At 28.1% G+C, this 18727-nt stretch overlaps 1 protein-coding gene across 2 annotated transcripts in view; it reads right to left on the reverse strand.

Moving 5' to 3' along the window:
- LOC107440919 (histone-lysine N-methyltransferase NSD2) overlaps nucleotides 1–18262 on the reverse strand; it is a 102286-nt gene extending 84024 nt beyond the window's left edge. For both annotated transcript variants that reach the window (XM_016054009.4, XM_016054010.4), the window contains exons 1-8: nucleotides 18107–18262; nucleotides 16417–16546; nucleotides 12097–12293; nucleotides 10373–10502; nucleotides 7495–7559; nucleotides 3367–3544; nucleotides 2203–2397; nucleotides 1133–1318 (exon numbers count right to left, since the gene is read on the reverse strand). In XM_016054009.4, coding sequence (XP_015909495.3) covers nucleotides 1133–1318; nucleotides 2203–2397; nucleotides 3367–3544; nucleotides 7495–7559; nucleotides 10373–10502; nucleotides 12097–12293; nucleotides 16417–16546; nucleotides 18107–18112 — 1087 coding nt within the window. In that variant the 5' untranslated portion in view covers nucleotides 18113–18262. The remainder of the gene's footprint in view (nucleotides 1–1132; nucleotides 1319–2202; nucleotides 2398–3366; nucleotides 3545–7494; nucleotides 7560–10372; nucleotides 10503–12096; nucleotides 12294–16416; nucleotides 16547–18106) is intronic.
- Nucleotides 18263–18727: the final 465 nt, after the last annotated feature.

An 18727-nucleotide genomic window follows, 5' to 3' on the forward strand; every position in this document is an offset into this window, starting at 1 on the left:
GCAAAGCTAACCAATCAACTCATGCCTAATACAACAGTATTATATATTAGCCAAAAGGAAATAAAGATATTAATTGAAAAGATCAATACATGGCAATGGTAATACAAAGCATAAAATCTATGCATAAGTATCGTTAGATACTTGAATAAGATGCATTGATGCACATTGTGGCACACAAATAGCCAGTAAGTCAATTTCTGTTCCCTCCTGATCAGAAGTGCGCCCATAACTGAAATTAAAACGACATATGCTCTATCTCGGGAACATTATTGACGCAAATGCACATGCTTGTAAACTTAAAATGCAATATTTGCATAAAATAATTGGAAAATATGCATATTTTTGTTTCCAAACAGAAATGATTTTGAAGGAATAGATGTGCCTAAGATTTGCTATGTTTTACTCTCTAAACCAGTATAAAGAAGGGCTACAACCATCTTTCCAGACCATTAACTATTTTATTTGCTAAAATAAATTGTTTTTCTTCTGCTAAATTAAAATAAATAAATGTTTTAGTGCAACATTTATGACTTCTCAGTTGAAATATTCACAAAGGGTAACACACGTAACGTTCAGTTAACACACGTAACGCACCAATTTCACCAAAATAAAGAAGTTTTTACTGTTGCAAGAAATTTTTAAAAATCACTAAACACAGCTTCGATATTGTATCTCTCTATAAAAGAAAATATCTTAATTTTTTGCCTTTATACTTCACAGAATTAAATGAATATATTCAAAGTTTCAAATATCTAGCATTATAAAGGGTAACACACGTAACAAAATTTCAGAAATTTTTTTTTTCAACATCAAATTAATTTGCGCCTTCAATCTTTGTTTTGTAAACTTACAACACATATAGATTTAACAACAAATTAAGAAAAACATAAAAAATAACTAACAAGTTTATTATAATAAGTGTTGAAGTTGAAATATGTCGTGTAAAAGTAACACACGTAACGAAAGAATCGCCCTTTTAATGATCAGCCATACTTTTACTTTAACATAGTGAAACTACTCTGACCTTAAATATAAGACTTATTGTTCATTACGAATTGAAAATTTGAAAAATGTAATTGGATCTATCACTCTGATATGCAATGTATAACATAGAATATTGAATTATAATTACCTTCACTACATGACACACAATTATTGACATTAATAAGTGCAGATCGCTTAGAATTTTTTCTTTCCAGCACAAAGTGAAAAGGACATAATATTATGGCATTGGTAATTAATTCAACACAGCCAGCTGGTATGCAGGACTCACGTGCGTGAAAGGCAGACGGACACTTAAAACAAGTAATCAAACTTCCTAAATTGAAAGAAGAAAAAATCAATATGAAGCAAAAATTTTAATATTAAACATAAACAAGAATTTTTATATGAAACATAAAAAGAATTTTAACACGAGGTAAAAATATTACTCTGTTACAGTGATACTAGTAAAGTTAGACTAAAGCAAAAGTAATAGAAACTACTCATTTCTATAACTTAAGTGTACCAAGTAATAAAAACTACTGAAAATAGTAATGAGAATATATTGTTTCTCTATATTAAAAAGAAAGTTACTGCATAGTTGCCATTGTTTTAGAAAATGTTTGCCCTTTGCACTACTCACATACTATAAATTTTTTTATTGTTATTATGCTGTTTATTGCCCCCCTTACTTTCCCATCTACTCAACTTCAAGGATGATTAGAATTTCTGCATATTGCCTTAATCGTTCTAGTTCAAAATTTGTTAGCTTTCTGAATACCAGATAAAATGTTCTGTAATGTACTTTCTATAAAGTTTTGCAAATATTTCTATATCACTAAGTTAAATATGTTCACCAATTTTCACCCATCAACTTGGTGTTACAAATTGCGATTTGAATGGATGATTTAATACAGAATAACCTGGCACCATTAGTTCGAAACAAGAAGACTCAATAAATGTTTAGATGCAACAAAAAGTTCTGCTATACCATTGGTCTATGATCTACATCATTGAATGTATCACTTTTAACAAATAACCCACTGATTACTTACTTATATTTAAGAGCTCATACACCTATAATATACTCCAAACAAACAATGTACTACTAAATTCAAATAAAAATATTTATTAAGATAATTAACGAATGCAATATTTCAAGGCTTAAAAATGAATGATGAAAAGGTTAGTTTAAAGGTTAGTTAAACAAGTAAAAGTTACCTTTACGAGCAGCGAGATTCCTATGATCTTCAGTATAGCATGTTAAACAAGTATGCAAGGGACAGACTTGGTTCTTTTCATAACTACCTGGTAGTTGTTTTAGGCAATCAGGATGATAATATTTAAAACATTTAGGATGTCCACACTTGATAACAGCTTCATCAGACTTCTCACATGAAAAGCAAGTACGAACACCTAAAAAATTTAAACATATTTTTATTAGCAAAACAATTACATAGGAAAAAAATAGTAATGTCGAAATGCAATAATTTTAACAAATAAAATGTGAAGTTAGCAGTGATTCTACTTATGAGCACTATAATGCATCATGTATACAGAAAATCAAAGACAAGGTGAAAAACAAAAAATTGTGATACATCCCTTCAGAAGCGTAGTTTCCAGGGTTTAAAAAAAAAACAATGAATTCGGGTAGCAGGCTTTCTCCTGCATTAAAAATAGAGGATATCGAATTACTTGGCCACTTTCCCTTGTCACAAATGTTTGATTAATTATAATTAAATGCTGTGATAGCACCAAATGTGCTTTCTATTTTATTTAAAAAGTCTGTTTTGTCTCACAATAAGGGGAAAAGGTATATATAATTCATAATAGATGCATACTTGTCAACCTAAATTTTTAAAATTGTAGAAGATTCAATACGAAATTGCAGAAAAAATCACTTAAAATATAGAAGATTTCATGAGATTCAAATCCGTATGTAAATTTATGATAATTAAGAACTGAATTATTAAATTATGAAATACATACAATTTTTCTACTTTGTAATTTTATTTTAATACAAAACGTCTGATTATATAATGAATTTAACTTTATTTTATTATAAAAAAAGAAAAAAACAATCTTGATTATTTCAAACAATTTGCTTAATCTATTACAAAAAATTGACAAAAAAAAGTTCTAAAAACATAAAATCCAAAACCGTTAAAATGTTCTATTGTTATGGAGATAATGCTCTATTGTCCTTTTTACCAATCCACGCTAACAGCTTTGTGTGTTTTCCTTTGAAATAGATGGAAAAAAAATTATTCTTTGTATTGATTTCTAGTTTTATCTTAACATTTTACTAAATTTTAATTGGTAGTATGATACAGTTAAAAATAACATGAATTATTTAAAAAAAATCAGATTATTAAAAAGGATTACCTGATTTACATTCTGCACATTCAAATCCATTAGCTGAAAGTAAACCCAAACAACTTAGATGAAATTCTTTCTGGCAGCCACGGCAAGAAATGTTAGGATCTGATTTGATGCACAGAACACAAATTCCTTTATCACTATCTTGTTCATTTGATACCTTAACTTTCTTAGCTTTATGAACCTAAAAATGGAATGTAAATAATACTGGATGAATCACTATATACTGATGCTGAACCACAATTCTTATTCCTAAAAATATTACAGATAAATAAAAGGCTGATTAACAGAGCAGGCATGAAAGTGGACAAAAATAAATAAAAAAAGCTGAAGTTTACAACGCAGTTACTGGGAGGAAGTGGTCTATATAGTACTGTGATATCAATGAGATTTTAAAAAAACGCAACTTTTAACTCCGTCAGGAGATTTTTATTTTATATTAAAAGTGGCATTTAGACAGTGAAATTTAAATTTTTCTCAAATATAAATTTAAGATTCTGTGACCACTACTATATTTAAGAAAAGTAGGTAATTATAGGAAGTCACAGCTTAATCATCATTTTAAATTACCAGTCAATCATTTTAAATTAAAGCAAACTTTCACTTTAATATCTTCTGATAGAATTGTTACTAACAATTTTAGTCACTTTAACTGCTATAATTAGCCAATCAAACTGGAATTTATTTTTTTCACCAGCATCGATCGTATGCACATTGTGTTCGCCTTTCAACTTTACTATCTTTGTTAAAACGCATTACTCTTACTCATAACTGCCAACTTGATAAAAACAAAAATAGAAACACAAAGCGTGATGATGTAATTATGAAAAGAAGTGAAAAACAAAGTATCCATATATTTAAAAACCATACACATTTCATATTTAACGTAATTTTTTGAGCTAACAGTTTCAATTAAATTACTAATGAAGAATATAACATCTTTATAGTAATCCAGGGTTGCCTGTCAAATCTAGGAAAAAAATTCCTTGTACATATTATACACAATATATTAAGAGAAAACAACATTACTGTGCTCTTGTGTGAGCTATATTGGGTTAACTATATTTATTAGTTTTAATTGCTGGAAAAACAACTGAACATACTTAAATAATGCTATAGTAAATGAAATAGTTTACTATAGCTGAAATATCGTGGTTAAGTATCCCATAGATTACACTTTGAGTGGTCACCATTTTTTAAAAGACAAAAATAAGAAACAAAATTCCCTGTATTTTCCCAGTTTGTAAAGAAAAAATCAGAATTCCCTGCATTTTCCCAGTTATTTTAGGTGATTTTTAAATTCCCTGTATTTTCCAGGTTTTCCCTGTTCTTCCTGTGGATGGGGCAACCCTGTAACCGTTTCAAGAAAAACTTACTTTTTTCAAGAATCACAATATTGGATTTTAAAATCGCATGAATATAAATCGAGATGTTGGATTATAAAATCTTATGAATATGAATCGCGATATAGGATTTTAAAAGCGAGAAAATGCAAATTGCGATATTGAATTTTTAAGTAGTGCAAACAAGAATCACGATGCATAGTTTTTAGATCAAGAGAATACGAATCGTAGTAGATAGAACGTAGTATAATACGATTAGATAGATAGAATATATAGAAGTGAATAGAACGTAGTTTAAAAAATCACATATAAATACGGAAATCGATGTTTGATATTACAACCGTGTGATTACAAATCGCAATATTCGATTTTAAAAATGCCTGAATACAATCGCGATATTGGATTTTTAAACTGCAATGTACAATTTTTAAATTCAGTGAATGGGAATTGCGATGTACGATTTTTAAATTGTGTGAGCGGGAATTACGATGTACAACTTTTAAATCGAGTAAGAACAAATCACCAACACGTAACTTTTAGATCAGTTTAATACGAAAATCGATGATTGATATTAAAATTTTCTGAATAAGAATCATGACATTAGCAGATTCCGACGCAGTTCCTAAAATTTCAAAAATCAGCCAAACCAAAGAAATCAAATTGGCGGAAGAATCACAAGTCTAGTTAAAGAGATTTAGCATAAGCTTCAAAATTTTGTCGGATTATAAGGTTTTGATTATAAGTCTGCAGACCAGTGGTCTTGAGAGACATTGAATTCTGTGATATTCATGGAAAAAATCACATGCCCTGCTCTTCTTAGATCTGCCCTAAGTTGAAAAAACAAATCGGCATTAAAAGTGAAAAGACTCTAGAATACTAAAAAATTACAACATTTTGACATGAAATTTGTATTTTCGGAACAAAGTTAAAAGATCGTGAAGGGGAAAAAAAAAACAATTTTAACAGAACATTTGGCAGCTATGTAGGATGCACCACGTGAAAGACACAAGTAAACAAAATACAAACATGTGCATGGACAAAAATAAGAAGAAGCGGAGAGATTTATAATGAATGCATGCGAAAATTCAATATGCGTCGCACTAAGAAGGTAAAACCAAAGAATAAATATCGGCAGTCGAAAGGAAACTTAACTCAGAGAAATCAAGAACCTCATCCGTTCCGTTCTACAGCGGAAGTTGTGGTTGTCAAGGCAAAGGCACACCTGCGAACGCCCACCCATTTTCTCCTAATGATCATTCTTTCTCAGGAGGCTGCTACAAGAGAAAAAAAGTTCGTTCCAAGTCAGGCTGCTCAAGCTATGGGGGAAGAGTTTTCTCTAATAATTCGACTCCCCAAAAATTTACATTTTTGGAACATGGTTCGAAATTCTAAAAATTGGGAGAAAAAAGCGGATTTCCGCTTTTTAGCAGAAGTCTTTTATCTCTGATAGAGAAAAAAATTTTCATAATTCGTCAAATAAAAGTATAAAGCTGAAAATCTCAGTTTTTCTATATTACAGTAGGGAACCAATTATCCGGAACGATCAGGACCATCGCTATTCCGGATAACTGATTTTTCCGGTTTTCTGAATCGCTACAAAAAGCCGTTTTTTTATTGTTAAACCCAACTAAATAAAAAATATTTGGAAATTATCTTAAAAAGAAGAAAAATTATGAAGTAATACACTAATAATTATTTCCAAAATGATGGTAAAGTAAACATCTTTCAAAAAAAAAAAGGAAAAATCCTAAAATCTTAAGAGGAAAAAAAACAAAAAATTTTAAAAATGGCGGGAAAATTTATCGAATTTCGTTCCGGTTTTTTGGTTTTCCGGTTTTCTGATTTCCGGATAACGGGTTCTGTACTGTATTATACTTTTAAGAAAAAAGGACGATAAAAGAAAATGTCTATCAAAAACACTCTAGAAAAGATCTCAGCATAATAAAAATGCTGATAAAAACAAAACTTTAAAAAAAAGCAAATAAATCATTCTCAATTCTCAAAACAAAGCATTAATGTTGAAAATCTCAGCCTTCCATATTACCACATTTTTAGGAAATTTAATCATGTTGATCAAAAACGCTTTTAAAAAATCAAAAATTTATTGAAAAAATTGATTGAAAACAAAAATTGATTTAAAAAATGAAATGTCAAAGTAAAAGAAAATACAGAAAACAGAAAAATCATTTTCATTTAATCTACCTAAGAGGATGCTATACCATGGGAAAAACTCTTCATGTCAAATTTTGTTTCACCTACGTTAGTAATTTAAAACTTTATGTGCAATTCATTAATTTGTTCATTATATGTTACAAGCAATTCAATATTCTTTGTCACATTTTCTCCTATGGGAAATTTCACATTCTTTTAAAACACTTTGACAAAGCTAAGCGTTTGAAATTGTAAACTCTAGGTTTAGTGATAAAGGTGTGGGGGAGGTATCACTTTTTCATACCAAATGATTGTTCATAGTCAATATACCAGCAAGATCAATCAATATTTTAGCCTAAGTTTTTGAATCTTGTAATCAATCTTTAGCAAAATAAAATACACAAGTGTATTTTTTTTTCCTCTTAATTTTTATTTACTTCTGGAAATTCAGGTTATTTGAATTTTTTGGTTTATCAAATTTTGAATAGTCAGGCTTTTATTAGATTTTAAAAAAGTCTCCCTGAAATCAAGGAAATTCAATCATATTAAAAATCTATGGAGCAAAAATTCTTGGAAATAAATTAGATTTTAAAAATAAATGTGACAGTAATTATGAAAATGATAAAAGAGTTCAACTCACCTCAGGGATTTCAGAAGTTTTAACTTTTTCAGGAATAATCTGACTGAACCCATTTTGCTGATTACCTGAATAAAAAAAATACACTTTAGTGCATGTAGTTAAAATATAGCTATTTTTAAAGTACTTATTAAAAGTTATAAAGTTGCCAAAAGTTAGTAGTTATAAAGTTGCCAAAATATAATTTTGCATGAAATATAAGAATCATTACAGTGGCAAAGAAACAAGAAGGCATTAGGATAACTTGATGCAAGTATATTAACTACATTGAAAATAAAAGAAAGAAATACTTTTCTCTTGTTTGGTAGTTTGGTTACTAGATATCATTTAAGATTTTTTCATTATGAATAATATAAAATTTACAAAAAGGCTTTTTATACACAGTCCAAACCCACTATAACAAATCTAGGATACAGTGAACACCTTCTTGTAATGAATGTTTTTAGAGGTCAGTACTGTTATTTTAACTAATGTTATTTCATATGCTTTTAGTGAACAGCGGAGAAATTGGTAGCTCAATTGTAGTGGACTCAAGTTTCTATTTTACAGTCATTTTAATAAATTACACAAAATTTTTAGTCTATGTGATAAGTTCATAAGTATATCAGCACTATATCAAAGATCCACTTGATATAGTGCGCCCAAAACGTAAACATTGTAAGGGAGATGCAAAAAAAAAGTTACGACGCACAAATCTTTAAAATAAAAAATAAATTTTATTTTTAAAAAACTGAGGTCTAAGTTTACTCTTAGTGGTTGGTTCAAGTGAAAAATTGCCAGAATTTAATTTAAGTGGTCCTGGACCAACAACCAGGTCTTCGAGGTCTGGATGACATAGCTATGTAAAATCTAATACAAAAATCAAACGTCACTTTTTTGCCTCAATTCTTTTCATACTTAACAAATGCATCATTTTATTAATTGAGGAAAAAGGAAATTATCTGACCAAACGCAATATTCAACAAGATTGGCAGACACAAGAATATTTGGTGCCTCTTTAATACTGAAATATGTTTCTTTCCTAAACTTGAAAAATTTGTTATAGGGAGATGACCACTTTTTAACGCTTTAATTAAAAATTTTGTTATAGGAAGAAATTTGCTGTAAGAGAAATTCGTTGCAGAGACTCTATATATTTACTTAATTACTTGTTTGTTAAGCAAAATAAGTGATATTGCAAACACTATTTCCAACAATACTAGTGAATTTTGTTTCAAAAATTTTAAATATAGCGAACCCTTATTTACAGTGGATTCATTGTTGGGTCGTGAAGACTACATTGAGGTACAACAATACTATAATCTATATACACAATAAAGGAGGTGTATGTGGTCATGTCTCTGGGTCACACAATATGAGAGCAAAAAACCATGGCACTTATATTTATGAAATGTAATCTCAGAAGTAGATTTGTCTACCAACATTAAGATAATTTGTTTTTTCAATTTCTGAATTTTTAATTCTACTTTCAATTTTAAATTTAAATATTTTTATATTAGTTACTTCTTTAACACATAGACAGCAAAGATTTGAGAAGACAAAGAAACATAGATGATTGCTTTCCTCCCTTTTGTTACTTATTAATTTTTTTAACCTGTGCGATGTAGGTGAAGAAAAAAATTAGTTTTCTGTGATTAAGGTTTTAAACGAAAATTTATGATTCAATTCTGATGAAAATGGGAATATTTAAATTTCATTAAATGAATAAAATAAAAACATTGAAAGTTATTCAAAGGTGTACAAATTGAAACAGTCTTGTACTACAATTGTCTTCTATAATTAATATTTATGAGGATTGTAAATTTTAAACAATGCAGAATTCTAACTGGTTTTAGAAAGATAGTAAGTAGCATGAATTTTAAATTTCTTGTAAATATATGATTTAAAACTTATAATTGGGGCATAAATCTTAGTTTCGAGAAATTTAATTTAAGTATTAATTACTTGCTATTGTATAAAAGAATGTAATTTTTATGCCTTAGCTACTACAGTTTAGACTAGTGGTTCCCAACCTTTTTTGGATTTTCGTCCCCTCTAAATGTCAATTGCTACCTATCACCCCTTCATAAATGTTGATAGCCACTTATCACACTTCTCTCTCTCATTTTTTTTTTCACTTTTTTTTTGCTGAAAAAACCATGAGTTGTTGCTATAAGCATCAATAATACTGAATTTAAAAAAAGTTAATGTTTTTATTTTCATTTTTTTTAAAAAAAAATAACAGATATTTGAAGCAAAATAATTAAAAAAAGTACATTTTTTCTTTAATTGGACTCTGGAAGAATTGAAAACATTGATAATTAAAATATGAAAACTCTATTGATCATCTTTACAATGTGCTTTCAATTAAAGCATGAATGTTCGTCAAAGGTTCGCTTACAAGCAAATAGTTTCCTATTGCAATTTTTTAATCTTTTTTACACTGATTTGATAAAATATAATTTATGTAAAATGTAGTTTGAGACAATTTCAGAAAAAAAAATGCAACAAAATAATGCATTTATTTAAATTGCATAGGTTTATAACTAGATTAAATAAATAAAAATATTTATAAGAGAAATATGGAATCTCTATTTTAGAACATGATCTTTTATTTTTCTCATCATTACATTCAAAATCTTCGACATCTTTATCAGAATAAAAGCAGAACTGTTAAAAGCTCTAAAAGTTAAATTAAAACAAATGAAGCATTTTTGAAACCTACTTTAAAACTTCTGAAGTTTTCACAAAAACAAATTTTATTATCATAACATTAAAATTTTGATTTTTTTTTTTTTTTTAATATAATACCATGTTACAGATATGGGGATATACAATATGAACCTAAAACGCATAGAAGTTTACAAACACAAGTAAATAACTGTTAGCTTTATTTTTTTACCTTTTGGAATTTTCCTCTTAAGAGTATCATAATTAAACACATAAGTTGAAAACCTCTCTGTTTTATCTTTTATTTCAAATGCTTCTTCAGCTTCTTTGACAGCAATATCCCAGCTTTTCATCATGTAGCCCTAAAAAAGTTTGAAATTAAATGAAATGTAATAAACTTAAAAGCTGATAGGATGATAATACACAATAATTGTTAGCGCACAAGAACTAAAAGATTAAATTTATACAAAATTCTAGATTTTTTTAAGATAAAAAAATAATTACAAGGTCAATTTTTGTGTTCTTAACTAAAATTAGGTAGTAAATTTCAATTATCATAACAAAATTTAGAATATATCTATTCACATGCATAGAATTACTCTCTAATTTTTGAAAAACCAATCAAAATAATTCCACTCCTAGGTTTTTATATGGTTTTAGAGTAAATAACTATTATTAATTATCTAGTTCATGTTGATGAAGCTTATAAACTACCTGGACTGGGAAAATATTTTGTCTGACATGATCAGGTATATAATGTACTTTATTAACTCTTACATATTGTAAAATATAGATTAAATTTCTATCAAGTTTTGAAGACAATTATTCGTATTCTAACTTACAGGCCAATCCGACAGAGATTGATAATATGAGAATTTTTTTCTCCGATTACTGCAGTCGCACTTCTCCCACAATTACGTCACTGTATTTTACTTTCAGGCATGCTGGTATCAGGGATTAGATTTTTCTGCTTTTTTCAATTTAATAAAAAAAAGCACCTTTTCCAAGAAAGTTTGCCTTTTTCGAATTTCAGAGAAGAAAAAAAAATATTCGTTTTTATGCATTTTCCTACCTATGCAAACACAATTTACAATTACTTTTATGTAATCAAAAATTACACATTAGGATTTGTATTTACGTGATTTAAGATCGTGAATTCAGTGGTCTGTCCAGACCGAATTTACTACCGTTTAGCGGTACCTTCACAAATTCAACTTCGACAACTCAAATTTAATTTTAGGAAAAACGGTAGTTTCACAAAATACTTTTTCTTAAAATTTTATTTTTGTATTCCTGAAGAAATGATAAATCCATATTCTTGCCATATTTTTGTGTTGGACTTTTAAATATAATTTTCAATTTTTCCCAAATTATGTCTAAATTTTCACAAAATAGGTACCTCTCAGAAAAACCTAGACAGATCCCTCGAATTGTATCTCATATTTTCACGATGTTATGTCAGATCTAGAGTTTCAGATTTCACGTTAATATCACGTCTATCAAATAGTCCTCTTGTTGAAGGAATAATTTAATTTTAACAATTCTTTAAAATTTTATACACAACTAAAAGCAATAAATATAATTTTATAAGTGCAGTGACTTATGTAACATAGTAAAAAGGCAATTCCACAATTTATAAATATTACAATTGCAGATTTTAAAAGCATATCTTATATTTCTTAAAAAAAAAAGCAGTTTTATTAATTTGTGTCCAAATAACTCTTGGTGTTATTTTCAGAAATCATTAGTTAAAAATTTTTTAAAAATTAAATACTGGGCGTTGCAAGCATAACACAATATATTACATCCGTAGCAACCAGTTTTAAATTGTAAATAATAATTGAGTAAATTTAAATAAAACAACACTCCAAGAATTACTTCAACAATTGAGTTACATGAATTCAAAATCTGTAAATATAAGAATCTTAAGTGATTGTTCAAAAGTAAAATGCATACTTTAACCCTGTTTCCATTTTTCAAAGCCTCAGGGCCTTTTCTTTCGGACTGATCTCCTTTTGATTTATTACACACATTAAATTTCTCATAAAATTTATCAATGCCTTCATATGGAAAGATTTTTTGAGCAGTCCAACCACGAAGAGGTTTCTCTCCAAAAAATTGTACATGATAAATTGTATATTCTCTAGGGCCAACTAAAAAAAATATAATAAGTTTAGAAATTAGACAATCAATTTTTAACTAAAATCATGAATCAGATTAAATAGAATAATTATATATACTCATTAAGTTTTTTACAAAACATCTAATTTAAAATTATGACAAATAAAATTATATAAAATTAAAAAACATAATTTCAGTAGAAGATTTTAGCTAGTAAAGTCGGCCTCTTAAGTTTATGTTTATCTTTCGGTAAGTCAAAAACGTTAACTGCTTATTTGAAAATAATTCAACATAAAAGAGCAAGACTTCCAGCTCATTTAAAAAGCCTAAAAAAAAATATTCAGTATGCAATAGCATTTAAAAATCATTGTCATTGAAAAATTGCAATAAATTGCAAAATACAGATAGAAGTAACAATTTAAAAAATACAGATTTTTCTTTGAGAAAAATATAGAACTAAGATTATTTGTCATATGCATTTTTTTTTTAACATCTTATTAATTTAATAGTTTTAACACATTTAATTTTATGTACAAATTTAGTTTCTAGTAAGTTTACTAATATCAAAATAACATATTTTATTTCTTCATTTACTGGACTTAAACATTATGTACTTAAAAATAATACAATAAAATTTCTCTTTTCAAGTTTTCTTCAGAGATTTTATTCCTGATATCAGATGTTGGTTACATTAATCAAGCTTTGACTGGTTGCTTGATACTTTCTTTTTCAGATCAGAAAGTCAATCAGGATTTGCTTATGGTACATTTTCTTTTACTTGTGGCTCCTACTCTTTTCTTTTGTTCAGAAGTCTTTTAGGCTTTGTATTCAGCATCTGCTCTGCATTCTAACAAAATTTAATCAGCTATTGAGTGATGCAAACATTGATGATCCTAAAGCTATTTATGTTGCCCAGGCTTGTCGTTCTTTTTAAGATGTGACAATTCTCTTAACAGAGAAGCCTCTTTCAACTGATACCTGTCCATGGGAAAATGTCAGACCAACTTTAACAAGAACAGATAGATGACTGTATCAGGAAAGATCATGATTATATTTTAATTTGAAAAAACTTTGTTCCAAAAATAATCAACAAGTTTTCAGAAACTTTCTAGAATCGATCCTTTCTTCTAGTATGACATCATTTACATATAGATTCAACTCATCTAACTTTATCAGCAGAATCTTGAATTAATAATTGAGGTAACATATTTGCATGATGTCTTATGAGAGGCAGTGTAAATTTTATAAATTCTTCACACATTAAGGAAAGCAAAATCTATAAATTTCGTATGACAGTGCTGAGTAAGAAAAAATAGAATGAATAGGACTATTTTATTTGAGCATATAAGAAAACAGTGTGTTCAGACCAAAATGTTCACATATTTCAAAGAAATAAATGCATTTATTTTTTGTTCTTTTGCATCTCAAAAATTTTTGCAGTAAGTACAAATAATTTTTTTCTTCCAATTTTTCACAATTATTGAAAATTTTTAACATTTAAGTTATTAATTCTTCTTTATTACTTTTCATACATTTCCAAGTCATTTTTACATTTACATTTTATACAGATTCTCATAGGACGTCTCCCCATATCTATTATTTGCTATGAATATTGGTCTCGCAAGAAATGTTCCATCTAATATCTACTGTACTATTTCGCTCACCTTAGATAAAATTAAAAATATAGCTTGGGACTATTTAAGGCAAAAAATAAATACATGATGAATAAATAATACAACAAAATAATAAATTTGTTTAAATTAGATATGTTTAAAAGTAGATCAAATAAATAAAATTATTTGAGAGAAATGTAGAATCTCTAGAAAACTTTAGAATAACATGGCCTTTTATTTTTCTTATCATTACATTAAAAATCTTAGATATCTTGATCAGAATAAAAGCTCACCTGTTTATTTAAAAAATTAAATTAAACAAATTAATCAATTTTTAGAGTTACTTTAAATTTCTGAAGCTTTCACAAAACAAATTTCATTCGTAACCATTACCATAACAAGTTGAACTAGCTTATAATGATCCCTGATTTAATGAGCACCCAAATTTAACGATAAAATTAGAAATAGTATTAAAAATAAAATTAGAAAATTGAGCATAATATGCACAATACTTTTGTGACTCTTAATATAATATGTTACAGCAAATAGTTCTGGAAGTGTCACATTAATGAATGATGCATGAGAAAATGCTACATCATCATGCATTACTAACTGCTCCAGTGAAGCTGGATTAGACATTTTTGAAAAGGAGCAAACCACCAAGGAAGAAGATCAATTCCACGAAACTCAGAAGTGTTTTAATCTCAAAAAGTGTTTTAATTTCAGGAAAAAACAGTAAACAGCATGATAATAAAATAATTATAATTCTTTATAAATAGTTTAGTCAAGCTAATTTTCATAAGCTGTCGTGTCTGTCACAAGATATGCATAATATACACGAATGCACGAACACTGCTAGACAAAGTTTTTATTAAGCTCATGAAAACAGTCAAAATTTCCTGCAGGTAATATTTTTTCGGGATTTTTTTTAAAAAAAAAAAAATATATATATATATAGGGATTTTTTTTAAAAAACCAAGTTTGGTGGGTTTTTTAAGATATTACATAGGTAAACACTTTTTAGGTTGAAATTTTTATCTTTAATCGAAGAGGAAACAATTTTAGTTAAAAGAAAACTCTCATAGGAAAATAATGAAATAAAATGGAAAAAAAAACAGCTTTAATTTTAATGTAGTATTTTTTCATGCTGGTATTAATAAAAGGCTCTTAAATTAATTCCCTTTTTAACTAGAAATAAAAGCATAATATTGGCGTCAAAGAAATATGCTATTTTCTGTTTTATTACCATTATGTCACTGACGTAAGCTGAATGCATGAAAAGGCTACATCACCAAAAATGGGTTTCACAAAATGGAAGATTTAAACTTCATTACATTCGATCAAAATACCATCAAACAAAAAAAAAACTTTTATTCATCTAATTCTATTCTATTTATTCATCTAATCTTTTATTCTTGTTTTGTAAAACTGAAATTTCTGAACCTAAGTTTTGTACCATTTTTAGAGCAATTGGTCATATTGTTTTTATTGTAGTGGTCACTGTTTTCATGTCTTTTTTTTTGTAATGTCTGTTGTGGCATATTTTTTTCAATTAATTAACATTTTTTCACATAAAGCACATGGTTTGCAGTATTTTTTATTGAGAGATGTATAAGTTAATACATAGCAAAATTTTAGAATATATTTTAATATTTAGTAGCTAAATTTGTAAAAAAAATTTTCAGATGTCATGTCTGTAAACAATTGGCAAATGATATTATCGCCAAGACATCAAAATTAATATGACTCTACGGCAGAATGACCAGAGAATCAGAACTTTTTTTCTGGAGTGTCACTATGCATGCAAATTAAAACAATATAATAATGTTGTATATAAAAAATCAAAATGCTCCACACTTATTTAAATTTGATAATGATTTTATTTTCCATAAACATGGAATTTACCAAAAGTTTTGAAAATTTGGAAATGAGAAGAATTGAAAGTAATTACTTCCCATTCCCAAGGATACTGAAATTAAAGTTAAAACAGATTAAAAATATAGAAAGCTATGATAACGATAGATGTAAAGAAGTTTAAATTCAATAGCTCCAAACATACTCAATGGCTTTTGAGAGTGAAGAGAAACTTCAAACATTTTTATTAAGCAGAGATGCAAATGACGAAATGATTTTGGGTCACAAGTCCTCTCCAAAAAACAGCAATACAACAAAGAAGCAATAAGACAGTTCAAAACAAATTAGCCAACTTTTTTCTTACTGTACAAGTATTTTTAAGAGCACTCCATCACAACATGCAAATATTGCCGTCCCTTTGAGCTGGTTTCAAACGAGTTAAATAGTATATTAAAATTATGAAAAAAATGGAAAATCATAAGATTACTTGAAACTTATTAGAAAAATCTTGTATCAAAAAAAAGAAATTCACAAAAAGAAATTTTTTTAAGATGAACACTTAATACTTATTTACAGTAAATACGCATGAGTGAGTTGTTATATAAAACAATAAACTTGACAAATTCGTTCTTTTTCAATACAGAAACAAAATAGACAAATTTAATGAAAAAAATACTTAATAACTTACTCTTAGATAATTTAGTATAGTTTCCATTAATTGGATCATAACCAACCATACAAGGCCAAAATGGGTGAGAGCCTATCTTCGCCCATAGTAAGTCACCGGGCACAAAAGGAGCAAGTTCATTAGCATTATCCTAGAAGGAAAATCAATGTAAATTAATAAATAATTTTCAGAGAGCAACAACATAAAGTGTTTGAAAAAGTTCATAAACATGGAGAAAAATTTAGAAGCAAATATAATAAGTATATTTGCTTCAAAATTTAAACTTTACAAATTATGAAACACAGTATGTATTTGTGATAAAATTTTAAAACTTTCATAATATTTGATAATAAATTACAAAAGCTGCCCATAAATTAACTTTTAGTTGCAACAAAAATTTTAGGTCCCAGGAAAGGCCCAATTTATACAAGTACCTGTAACATGGCATATATGACTGACAAATCACTAAAGAGACGTGCAGTGAGCAACTGATTTAATATGCTAAAATTCAAGCAAAGTGTCTAGTTTTCCTCAGTGAAAAAGGTCTCTAACACTTTATATCAATCAACAGTCACAATAAACGTTCAGCTGAAAATTCCTATGTATCTAACCTTGACATCATCTAACCTGTTATCTTCCTATTCATCTAACCTTGACAAACCAGAAGATATTTCAGCATTGTGATCTGGTGCACCAACTACAATTGCAAGGCACCGAATAGATTTTAAACTTGAACTTTTTTTTAAACATATAGAGGTTTGCCGGGGGTGGCTATGAGTTATACCCTTCGAGTTGGTTCCTTTCAGAGAATTTTTTAATTTTCTTGCAAATCGCTGTAGAAAATAGCCAAGACTTGCTGATTTTTCTGCCACAGATCACAATACGGAAATTTTCTCTATTTATTTCATTACAAAGTAGACACAAACATTATAAATTCAGGGGTCTGTCTAGTTTTTTCTGAAAGGTACCTATTTTGTGAAAATTTAGACATAATTTGTGAAAAATTAAGAATTATATTAAAATATCAACACAAAAACATGGTAAAAATATAGATTTAATGTTTCTTAACGGATACAAAAACAAAATTTTAAGGAAAAGTATTTTGTGAAGCTACCGTTTTTCCTAAAGTTGAATTTGTGAAACTACCGTTTTAAATAAAATTAAATTTGTGAAGGTACCGCTAAACGGTAGCAAATTCGGCCTGGGCAGACCCCTGAAATTACTTGATATATAGCACTTAAAATGCTTTTTCTTTAAAAATAAAATGATAGAAATATATTCATATAGATACCTGCTCCTACCAGTTGAAATCGCTAAGATGCAAAAACCCTTTAGCGCCTTGGCGATGACAGTTGACGCACACATTTTCCAATTGGAAATAACCCCATCGAATTATTTTATTGCTTATTTTTTTAACTAGTGTAAAAATAAAATAAACAAATAGCTACCCTAGCAATTTGAGAGAAATGCAGGTACTTTGGTCATTACTCAAAATACAAAAATGACAGTATGCAAATTCAACAATCAAACTTATTGCTTAAGACTACACATAAAACACTAGATCGAATTATTCAGGAATCGGAGGATAAAGTGACAACAACAAGAATTCATAAACGTCATACAATCATTTCAAATAGAAACAAATCATTAAGACCATACATTCAAATACGATCAAGAGAAACATGATACAAAACCACAAAAATAAACATACCATCATAAAGAAAGTGCTTATATAAAATTTAATATAAGATTATTATATTGTCACATAATTAAAATAATATTATTTAACAAATATATAAATATACTACTGCAGTAAGAATTCTCGGAATCTTTTAATTTAAAAAGCGGGAAAAAAATATTGTTGCCAATCATTAAAACCAAAACAAAGATATTTTCACCGAAAAGTTCTGGTTTTGTTTCCGAGAATCTTTACTGCCGAGATACAGATGGTTTTCAGAACTGTTCCCACTGCATTAGACGTCATGGCTCACACTTGAATGATTATAGCTCGCGGCACTTGGCTCCGCCTTCATCACGTGGTATCCGACGATACGTTTTCGCTATTTAGGAGAAGGATGTGAATAATCTTGAACAGGAAAGTTGCTATTTGGCGATCGCTTGGCAAAAATACTTATCTAGCTATTCAATTTTTAAGTACTTAATATTTCCTAAATGCCGATATATTTTATGTTATTATTAGAAGCATCTCTAGTAGAATTCAGGATCTTACAGCAACATCAATAGTACATCATATATTTATTTTAATCCTTTATTCCGAAAAAGTCGGAGATGTGGCCAGGGCTGTGCTCCATGCCTTTGGTCCCATTTAATT

Source organism: Parasteatoda tepidariorum, chromosome 12 (genome assembly GCF_982258835.1).
Source record: "Parasteatoda tepidariorum strain Cologne lab strain chromosome 12, Ptep-v5.0, whole genome shotgun sequence".
NCBI lineage: Eukaryota > Metazoa > Arthropoda > Arachnida > Araneae > Theridiidae > Parasteatoda > Parasteatoda tepidariorum.